Here is an 11847-nt window from a genome sequence, read left to right as displayed (position 1 = left end):
ATCAATACAGTTGTTGTTTATACTGCTACTTCTTTGTTCTGTTAAATTTTCTTTTCTTCCATGTGTTTTTTCTGGATTCTCTGCCTTGTGATTACAAAGAGGAATTCCTGGCTTATCTTGAACACTACCAGCTAACTATTCCAATAAGGGTTGATCAAAATGGAGCTTTTCTCAGCTTTACTGTGAAAAATGATAAACACTCAAGGAGAAGACGGAGTATGGACCCTATTGATCCACAGCAGGCAGTATCTAAGTTATTTTTTAAACTTTCAGCCTATGGCAAGCACTTTCACCTAAACTTGACTCTCAACACAGATTTTGTGTCCAAACATTTTACAGTAGAATATTGGGGGAAAGATGGACCCCAGTGGAAACATGATTTTTTAGACAACTGTCATTACACAGGATACTTGCAAGATCAACATAGTACAACTAAAGTGGCTTTAAGCAACTGTGTTGGGTTGGTAAGTAGATGCTATATTTTAAATTTTTGATGGGGAAATAAATTCACAGTGTAAATGTTTTTCCTCAGATTAAAATATAAATAAATATTTGTATATGTATGTATACACACACATACATATATGATTTAAATGTTGTTGTTGTTGTTATGTGCCGTCGAGTCGGACCCGACTCATAGCGACCCCTCCTTGGGTTGCTGAGGCAGTATCACTATGGAAGTAGATTGCCCCATCTTCTGTCCGAGGAGTGGCTGGTGGGTTTGAATCGCCAGCCTTCTGGTTAGCAGTCAAGTGCCTTAGGCACTACGCAACCAGCGCTCCCATGATTTAAATAGGCATGGTAATAGTCTAAATGTTTTTTATTTCTCCTGCCTTTACTTTTGATAGTCTTTAAAATAATTATTGTATTGATTTTTCAAGGAACAGCTTTTAAAGCCCTGTATTATTAGTACAGAAGTGAATGAAACCTCAGGCTTCCTTTTAGATGTGTTTTTCTTTTCAAATAAGATATCTTTTATGCATAAATAAACTCAGTCATTCTTGGGGTTTAAGGATGTGTGTATGTATATGTGTATATTGTGAAAAGCAATCATGACATTGATTTTTTTTTTTTTGTATAATCTCTCTCTTTGATAGGTAAAATAGCTTAAAATTACCTGTGATATATAATTGAAGTGAAATATTTTACCAATATCTTATCTTTATGAAATATTTTTCCTCACTTCTATGTAAAGATTGATGATAAATCATAGAAAATGGACTCAAGAGTGCAGGGTATATGCTGAGCATCTGAATGCATTCTAGTCTAATAGTAAATACATAGTTCAAAGCTGGCATAATAATGATAATAATGGTTGCAGAACAAACTATTTCATACTTATTTTTCTGCTTTGACCCTATTCAAATTAAAGTAGATGTTCCATTAAAGCTTTACCTGTGTAAAAAGTGTTCTGGTTACCTAGTGCTTTAAGTCTGAGTTCAAAGTACCAGGCTCGAGGGGCTGAGTGAAAGTCCCTCAATCTTTTGGGCTTCAGCTCTGCCTCTTGCTCCTGGCCCACTGAAGCTAGAGCCTTTTCTTCACTCAACTGCTGGCTGCTGAGGCTGACAAGCCCAAGGTTGACAAGTAAAAAGGCACAGTCCCGATGTTACCAAACCACACAGCAGTCCATTAATTCAAGTCCATCAAAAGTACCAAGGTCACCAGAGCATGACAGGCTGCTGAACAATGACACAGCTATATGCAGGGTTCAAGCGTGCCATAAGCTAGAAACCGTTCCCCAAGGGTTCTCCTTATATGCAGGAAGCAGACCACATCCCTAGATTCCACCATGGAGTTAATTACCAGTCTCATCATGGGGAATACTACATGCAGCTGCCTAGCCACTCAACTAGGTCCAGCCAAGTTGACACACAAACTTAACTACCACAAAAGGTTATAAACATTTTGATGCCAAAGTCATATTTTCCGTTTTTTTAAACTTACTCTACCATACTCATTCATATTTCAATATAAAAAACACAGTTAGTCTTATATGTTGTTGTTGTTATATGCCATCGAGTCGGACCTGACTCATAGCAACCCCTCCTTGGGTTTCCAAGGCAATATCACTATGGAAGTGGATTGCCCCATCTTCCTTCTGAGGAGTGGCTGGTGTGTTTGAACTGCCAGCCTTCTGGTTAGCAGTCAAGTGACTTAGGCACTGCGCTACCAGAGCTCCCAGTAGACTTATATATAAGGGCTAAATTTAAAGAATATGAAGAACTACAAAATGGATAAAAAAATTCATTAGAAGTATATAGAAGAATTTGCCCATATTGTCCATTTTCTATGACTGAAATAAAATGAACCAAAACAATTATTAGATATTAATGGATGTAATTCCTGTAAATAAACACATTGGAAAAGCCTGCATTCATCACAAGTTTTTGTTTTTGTTTTCTCTATAGGAAGTGTTAGGACTTTATACACAGAATATATTTATCGTTCTGAATAAAATCTATCCAAAATAAATCTGGGCTTTAAAACTTCTTGTATTAATGTGCCACTTTGTTGTAAATTATTATAAAAAAACAATACTGTGTCTAACTATTGACCGGGATCTCTGGGTGACACAAATAGTTAAGGACTTAAGACTAGCCAAGAAGTTGGCAATTCAAATCCACCCAGTGGTGCCTTGGAAACAGGCCTGTGGTCTGCTTCCAAAAGATCACAGCCTTGAAAATCTTGTGGAGCAGTTCACTCTGCACATATGGAATAGCCATTAGTCGAATAGCCATCGACTTCTCAGCAACTAACAATAACAACTCAGCCATTGGCCAAACTTTTTAAGTTTGGCATTAACATTAGTTATGCCATTGATAGTTTTAAGTGTTGGTGAAATGGACACATATGTGTTTTTGTGGGGGAAGGGTCTGTTGTGGGCTTTGAGGGAAGAGGAATGATTGGAGATCAGAAGATGGATTAAAATATGTAGGAAATAAAGCCACTCCTCAGAAGGAAGAATTGGAAATCTATTTCCATAGAGATACCACCTTGGAAACCCAAGGAGGTGTCACTATGACTCAGATTGACTTGCAGCAGTGAGTAAGAATTTTATAAAAGACAAAAGGAGCTGGGTGGTGCAGTGCCTAAGACTGCTAACCAGAAGTTTGGCTGTTCAAAACCACAGCCACTCCTTGGAAGGAAGATGGAGCAATCTATTTCCGTAAAGATTTACCACCTTGGAAACCCAATGGGGGTCACTATGAGTTGGAATTGACTCAATGGCAGTGGATATGGGTATGGTATAGAAAGACAATGACGCTGAGAATGGAGAAGATAGAATGAATTTGAATCATATTTGATGTGAAAATTTAGAGGATTTGTTTCATATTAACCTTCCCTAGTATCTATTAAGGAGCTCTGGTGGCATAGTGCCTAAGGCACTTGACTGCTAACCAGAAGGCTGGCAGTTCAAATCCACCAGCCACTCCTCAGAAGGAAGGTTAGGCAATCTACTTCCATAGTGATACCTCCTCGGAAACCCGAGGATGGGTTGCTATGAGTCGGATCAGACTTCAAGGCAGTGAGGTTTTTTTTTTTTTTTTTAGCATCTATTATGATGCATACTGCATAGCTGCTGCTGTTGTAGGTATTTAGTATTACTTTTTAAATTGAAGCAGAATTGAAATGGATGTTGGATAAAGAAAAGTAGTTGAAGCTGATTGGTTTCTCTTTTGGATAAAGGTGTATATGAATTTTTCTAGCTGAGAAAGAGAATGCTGAAGGAGTGCTGGATTGGAGAGAAAGATGAAGAGTGATTTTGACATAGTAAATGTGAGGTATCTGAAGAAATAAGATATCTAGTTAGCACTTAGGATATATGGCTATGAATTTAGGAAAAAAATTGTCTGAAAGTAAGTCCTTTTAGAGACATTAATATAGGTGACTATAAAATTGTGAAAGATGTTGGTTGTTGAGTCAAAGGTGAGAATAAGCTTAGAAATGGAACCTCTTCTACATTTAAGGGGCTAACAGAGTGTCGCCATCTCTTCTTCGTCCTTATTGAGGCTTTCAATTTCTTTTTCTGTTTCCCTTTATTTGTTAACACTTTTCTGCTTTACTTTGCTGCCTGTTGAAAATGCATGGTCCATCAATTGATCAAGGTTGCAGTCTGTCAGTTTTGTAGACTAAACTTACTGTTTTCTCCTGGACAATTAATAAGGAACTTGGGAGCAGGTATTTTGATACTATGTAAGTAGCCTGTTCCTCATCACACTTTTACCCACCCGTTTTAGTCACCTATGCCTTCATTCTTTAAAAAAAAAAAAAAAAAAAAAACCCACTATCCACAAGCCACACCTTTAATTAATTCTGTTTTTAATGATTCTATAGAAGATACTAGGAGCTCTGGTAGCATAGTGCCTAAGGCACTTGACTGCTAACCAGAAGGCTGGTGGTTCAAATCCACCAGCCACTCCTCAGAGGGAAGGTTGGGCAATCTACTTCCATAGTGATACTGCCTCGGAAACCCAAGGAGGGGTCTATATGAGTTGGGTTCGACTTGACGGCACATGACAACAACAACATAGAAGATACTTTCCACTGCAGAGCTCATTAATGTTTTCTAATCACATTTCCGCACTTATAGTTTTAACCCTTGCACATGGCAAGGACAAAGTTCCTAACATCTCAGACTAGCAGTAGTTTAAAATAATGTCACGTTTTAGTTTGTTGTCTATTTAGGCCATAGCTTTCTTATCTGAATTTTGTTTTTCTGAAATTTCTAATTACTTCTACTTTTGTTCTGTTTTTTGAGAAAAAAATATTATTTCTTTCCCAAGAATTATACATTTCCTTAGTCTTTCTATCTATTGCTTGGAATACATCCCATTATTCTCTGAAGGCATTTTTTTCTTGGAGCATACTGGCTAATTTCTAGAGCTACTGCACATTTCTCATTTTAGGATTTCTTTTTTCCTAGGTTAGTTCCACATCTTCCCCTTTATGAGTTTCTATCGTGATTTTATTGAATATCCTCAAGTAATTACCTCAGAGTATCTTCCTGCAAAGTAAAATTTTTGAGTTCTTGCCTATTTTAAAGTCACTTTATATTGACCTCATATTTTATTAATAAGTTGGCTGAATATGAAATTCTAGGTTCAGTATTCTCTCAGAACCTTGGGTAGTGAAATTTGGAATGGAAATATATTGGGTATCATATTTATGTGTAAGTTTTTGTACCTTAAAAAAAGAAAAAGATCTAACAATCTAAAAGTTAACATTGATTCATTTTAGTTTACAGTCTGTTGAGAAAAGGCTTGTTCTTGTATTTATTTATTTTCAAAATGCACTCAGTGAAAGCTTATATAATCTTTTTATCCTTCCTATTTCACAAATTTTATAATAATGTGGCTAAGTATAGTGTTATTTTCTTCTCCCTCCTTGATATGTGACAGTGATTTCAGTATTTAATATTAATAAATAAAACTCTCTGATGGAGATAACGTTTGCCATACCATTTCTTTTCATCAGCAAACATTTATTTGTTATACTTACTACATGTTACATACATATTAGGTGCTGCCAATTAAAAATGTTACTTCAGCCTGTTGTTGTTGTTGTGTGCCGTCGAGTCGGCCCCGACTCATAGCGACCCCTCCTTGGGTTTCCGAGGCAGTATCACTACGGAAGTAGGATTGCCCAACCTTCCTTCCGAGGAGTGGCTGATGGGTTTGAACCGCCAGCCTTCTGGTTAGCAGTCAAGTGTTTTAGCCACTATGCTACCAGAGCTCCTTACTTCAGCTTAGGGAATTAAATAAATAAATAATAATTTTCAATTTTCTGTCCTTGTTTTTTTCTTTTTTCCCCTTGCCCTCTCTTTCTGGAATTAGTTCTGTGCCTTTCTTATCTTTCTCTCTTTTGCCATTTTTTTTTTGTTGTTGTTGTTGTTTTGAGTTCTATGAAATTTCTCCAGTTTTGCCTCTTTTCTTTCAATTTATTTAAAACTTACAACAGTCACATTTCTCATTTTCAAGAGATACTCATTTTTGTTGATTGCCCCTTTCTTATATCCTGTTCTTATTTCATGAATAAATTATTTTCTTTACTGTCTCTGAAGATACTGATGACTGGATAACTACTTAGACAAGTTCAATAATCCCATTAAACTTTCTGTTCATTTTCTGTTTTCCACAATTGCCTTTCTACCTTTTCCATTATTCATTCATTTATTGAGTACTTATGAGTACCCAACATATATCAAGCAGTGTTCAAATTCTAACCATCATTGAGCTTACATTCTAGTGGAGGAGACACAGAATAAAATAAATAAATAAGAATCATAGTATGTTGGATAATTTTAAGTTCTAAGAACAACAAAAAAAAATCACATAAAGACTTTTGAGAAATGAGGAATTAAAAACTGGCATCAGAGGAATAAGATTTCCAGGTGGCAGTCATAGGTTCTGAGCTGGGCATGTTTGAGGAGCATTAAGGAGCACACTATGGCTAGAGCTAAATGAAAGAGAGGTAGTAAGGTCAGAAAGGTAACTGAGGGCCGATGTAAGGTTTTAGAGAAATAGGATAAAATCATTGATGATTCCAAGCTTGAGGCCTGAGCAACTTGAAGAATGTAGCACCCATTAACTGAGATGGGAAAGCCAGATTAACTGAGGTGGAAAAACAGTAGGAGGTATAGGTTGGGGAATGTATATCATGGGTTCCATTTGAGACATGCTAAGATTGAGATGTTCTCTAGGAAGTTATATATGCCCGTTCAGAGTTGAGGGGGAGACATGTGAGCTAGATAGATGATATTTAAAGCCAGGAGAATGTATGAAATAATTTTGAGAGGGAGTACAGATAGAATAGAGAAAAGATTTAAGGACTGAGCTTTTGGGCCCTCCAAGAGACTAGGGAGGCCAGAGAAATGAGTAGGGAACAGTGGAGAACACAGGGATAAGGAAGTTTTAAGGACAATCAAGCAAATGTCCTGGAAGCCAAGAGAAGGAAGAATTATGAGAAGTAAATGATTCTGTGAGTCAAAATTAGAGTAAGACTGAGGACTTGCCATTTGGTTTACCCATAAGGAAGTTATTGGTGAACTTCACATAAGCAGTTTTGGTGAAGTTGTGGTGGAGGTTACAGGGGAGGAAAATACCAGGTTGGAGTAGATAAGAGAGAGTGGGAGAAAAGAGTATATAGACAGTTATTTCAAGGACGTTTGAAAAAGCAAGAATTGAATAGAAACAGCCCTCAGAGAATGAGGAAAATATAGTTTAGTGATTAAGAGTCCAGGCTCCAAAGTGCTTACTTTGCTCAGTTTCATTTTCTCTTCTGCAAAGTGAGGATGATAGTAGACTTCAAAGAGCTGTTAAGATTAATCGAGGTAATGTGGGTAAACATCTTGCACAGTACCTAACACATGAAATCTCTGAGTTGTCCTTTCACTGCCCTTCCATTCTGCAAATTAGAGAGTTTACTTATCAGGCGCTGGATCCATTCTTCCCTAGCCACCCAAGTTTTATGTCTGTGTCCTTCCAACTTTTTTCTGCCTACACTCAGAGTGACTTTAGTACCCTATCCTTTCTGGACAGCACACTAGACCTTGCTTCCTATGCTTCCCTTTTATCAAAACTTCTTATACAAACTCCCTTTTCTGCTTGGTTTGCTAGCACATTGTTGATGTACCCGTTAAAGTTATTCATGCTCAGGTATTAGAGTCTGTTAATGGCATATTATGTTACCCCTGCTAGTATCTGTATTTAATTTAAGTGAAAATCATATGAAGTGACTATGGGTTTTTGGTTTGTTTTGTTTTTTTCATCTCTTAGCTCATTTCATATAGGTGACTGTCAGCTTCATCTACAAGTTAGAACAACTCTGATTATGTCTTATCTTTCTTTCCAAATATGTAGTACTGAACATAAATTTCCCTAAACAGAATCATAGAGGTTTAGAATTAAAAGGGAGTTTAGAGATTGTCTAGACTGGAGGGTTTTAAAGCAGCAAAATCCTTTTCTCAACTGAAATGTTATGTGGAAACTTTAATATATAAATTAATAAAATCACACAGCTGATGTTCCTAAACCCTGGAATCTAAGCAGCATAGTTTCCCTTTGTTGTCTGGGGCCATCCCCTGGGGGCACTTCCATGGAAGCCAGAGGGCTCCCCAGAGTGTTGTTTTAAAACCACTAATTTAGACCAACCCTTTCATTTTTCCAGCTGAGGAAATAGGCCCAGAGAGTTTCTGTTTTATCCAGCTTTACAGGGTAAGTTACTTGGATTAAGAGCAGTCCTCACATGTGCCATACTTAGGAAAACACTATTAGACAAGGGTGAAAGTTATTATTTCTGATGGAGATAACGTTTGCCATACCATTTCTTTTCATCAGCAAACATTTATTTGTTATACTTACTACATATGCAATATTTTCTATGGTTGTAATTGATACAAAGAAATATGAGACATAGCTCTCTGCCTTAAAGAACTAAGTAGTCTAACTGATAAGATAAAACATGCAGTTGAAAAGTTAACTACAGAATTTAAAACATAAAGAGTTGAGATGTAACAAAGTAGTATGGAATTACTTGAAAATAAATGATAATAAACATGGTTGGAGCTCAGTAACTACTCTAATTGGGCTAGAGAATGTTTTAAAAAAGTGATGGGATTGAGCAGGGTAAGACTGGGATATGTAAATAGATGAAAGACAATATAATTTTGTGAAACAGAGTAGAGCTCTGTTTAAATTCTGAACTGTGTATAATCTTGGGCAAATTCTTAACCCCTGAGCCTGTTGCTTCATCTGTAAATGAGGATATATATTAACTAAGGAAACATTAATTGGTGTTATAGATAAAACTCAACACTTCAATGGTTTATCAGACTAGAAGTTTATTTCTCTTATTATTATTATTACACAATATTATATTATTATGATATTATCTTAGCGTCCGTGTCAGACAGTTTTCCAAGAGATCACTCAGGGACCCAGGTTCCTTCTGTTTTGGCTTCTATTTCTTGTAGGTCCTTGAACTTTTCTACATTTAGTCAGTGATGGGTAAAAAGAGAGTGCAGAATTCCATTAGAGAAGTTTTTAGAGCTAGATGAGAAAGTGTTATGTTACAATCTGTCCATTTTCCCCTCAAAACTCAATCACAGACCTGAATCTGTCTACAGAGGATTAGTTAAGTTGTATGTACAATTTGGAAAGGAAACAAATTTTAGTGAATACTTAGAAGTCTCTGTTACCTCACAGAGTTGTTGGGAAGATTGGATGAAGTAATATATATGAAGTGCTTAGTACAATGTATGGCAGTTGAGGTATTTAAATATCATTTTTAAAGAATAGCATCTCTGGTGGCTTAGTGCCTAAGGCATTTGACTGCTAACCAGAGGCCGATGGCTCAAACCCACCAGCCACTCCTCGGAAGGAAGGTTGGACAATCTACTTCTGTAGTGATACCGCCTCAGAAACCCAAGGAGGGGTCGCTGTGAGTTGGATCCGGCTCGATGGCAGTCAGTTTGGTTTTTTTTTAAAGAATAGGGAAATTTATATAATCTGTTGCTGAGCACAGATTATTAACTACAATTCTACTAATGTGTTTTAACCTCTTTTTTGAGGAAGTATCAATTTATTTTTGATTCTTGGTAATGATGATAATAACTAATGTTAAAAATAATTCTTAGTAGATTGTTTCCTTGTCTTTTAGCATGGTGTTATTGCTACCGAAGATGAGGAATATTTTATTGAACCTTTAAAGAATACTACAGAGGATTCTAAGCATTTTAGTTATGAAAATGGCCATCCTCATGTTATTTATAAAAAGTCTATCCTTCAACAACGGCATCTGTATGATCACTCTCATTGTGGGGTTTCAGGTGAGTGAATGTGCAGCTTTTAGAAAGCATATTATGCTGTATTGCTACTTTCTTTTTTTCTTCTGGCAAATATGGTAAGGTTAATAATAAATGAATGGAGGAATTTGAATGATTAAAATCATAAATTCCAGAGTCTTCTTAAAAGATTTCACCTACCAATTTTCTCAAGTCAGTTTTGGAAAATCTTTGAGAATTCTTTATGGGTCTGTGCAAAATTGGAGGGGGAAAACCCTTATTTTACCTAAGTAATAGTTAAAGCTTCATGTACAGGTGTTCCTATTACTCTATATCAGTGCTTCTTCATTAGCCTGATATTTCCATGCTGGTACCAAGAACCCAGACACTTGAGTAAGACAAAGAATCTTAAGGTACCATTCAAATTGATAGCATCAAGTTAGGGTACTATAGGAATGCATAATACAGACAATAGGCCTAAATTTCAGTGGACAAGAAAGCCTTCCTGGAGGAAATCATCTATGTTGAGGTTCAAGAGACAAGAGGAGGTAGCTGGGCAAAAGAGGGAGGGAGCTGTAACTAGAGTGTTTCCCAAAGAAGAAATACCATTTACAAGGGTTCTGATCCAAGAGAGAGCATGTCACATTCCAAGAATTAAAAGTTCATATGACTGGATATTTAAATACAGGTTGGAGGTATAGGGATTGAGGGAGTTGTGAAGGATGTAGCTATAGATAAGAAGAGGGCTGATCCTGAAGGGCTTGTCTGCTATGTTAAGGAATTTGTTTAGTGTAAGTGCACTGGAACCCATGGAAATGTTTTAATCAGAAAGGATGACACTATCAGATTTGTGTTTTGTAAAAATTATTCTATTATTAGAGTGTGGAGAATGAATTAAAGAAGAGCAGGATTAGAAGAAGTAAGAATAGTTAGGTGGCTATTTAAAGATGAGGTGACTTAGAGGAATATGGGATATAGCAACTCACAGTGTAAAGAATATGGGCTGTGGTATGTTATTGTTGTTAGGTGCCATTGAGTCATCTCCGACTCAGAGCGACCCTATGCCCAGCAGAATGAAACACGTGCAAGCCTCACGATCCTTCCTATACCTGAGCCCATCGTTGCAGCCTCTGTGTCAGTCCATCTTGCTGAGGGTCTTCCCCTTCTTCCTTGACCCTCTACTTTACCAAGCGTGATATCCTTCTCTAGGGAATGGAATGGATCCTTCTGACAACATGACCAAAGTAGGTGGGACGAAGTCTGGCCATTCTCACTTCTAAGGAACATTCTGGCTGCACTTTTTCTGGGACAGATCTGTTAGTCCTTTTAGCAGTCCATGGTACCCTTAGCATTCTTCTCCAACACCACCACTCAAAAGCATCAACTTTTCTTGGGTCTTCCTTATTCATTGTCCAGCTCTCACATGCATAAGAGGCGATTGAAAAGTGCTGTCAAGTAGGCCCCGACTCATAGCGACCCCTCCTTGGGTTTCTGAGGCAGTATCACTATGGAAGTAGATTGCCCAACCTTCCTTCTGAGGAGTGGCTGGTGGATTTGAACCATCAGCCTTCTGGTTAGTAGTCAGGTGCCTTAGGTACTACGTTACCAGAGCTCCCCTGGCTTGGGTTAGGCACACCATAATCTTCAGGGAGACATCTTTGCTGTTCATCACTTGAAAGAGGTCTTTTGCAGCCCATTTGCCCAATGCAATATGTCGTCTGATGTCTTGACTGCTCCTTCCACTGGTGTTGATTGTAGAACCAAGTAATATGAAGTCCTTGACAATGTCAGTCTTTTCCTATCCATCGTGAAGCTGTTTATTGGACCAGTTGTGAGGATTTGTGTTTTCTTTATACTGAGATATAATCCCTACTGCAGACTGTAGTCTTTAATCTTCATCAGTAAGTGCTTCAAGTCATTCTCACTTTCAACAAGCGAAGTTGTGTCATCTGCATATTGCAGGTTGTTAATGAGTCTTCCTTCAATCCTGATGCTGCATTCTTCTTAATATAGTCCAGCTTCTCAGATTATTTGTTCAGCATACAAATTGAATGAGTATGGTGAAA

At 37.3% G+C, this 11847-nt stretch overlaps 1 protein-coding gene across 1 annotated transcript in view; it reads left to right on the top strand.

Annotated features, from left to right (window-relative positions):
* Nucleotides 1-11847, top strand: part of ADAMTS6 (ADAM metallopeptidase with thrombospondin type 1 motif 6) — a 461116-nt gene that overhangs the window by 2241 nt on the left and 447028 nt on the right. Inside the window, exons 2-3 of the mRNA XM_007952853.2 lie at nucleotides 100-464; nucleotides 9658-9826. Coding sequence (XP_007951044.1) covers nucleotides 100-464; nucleotides 9658-9826 — 534 coding nt within the window. The remainder of the gene's footprint in view (nucleotides 1-99; nucleotides 465-9657; nucleotides 9827-11847) is intronic.

This window comes from Orycteropus afer, unplaced genomic scaffold, assembly GCF_000298275.1.
Source record: "Orycteropus afer afer isolate SDZICR_OR568_19922 unplaced genomic scaffold, OryAfe1.0 scaffold00362, whole genome shotgun sequence".
Lineage (NCBI taxonomy): Eukaryota > Metazoa > Chordata > Mammalia > Tubulidentata > Orycteropodidae > Orycteropus > Orycteropus afer.
This window is presented reverse-complemented; position numbering and strand designations above follow the sequence as displayed.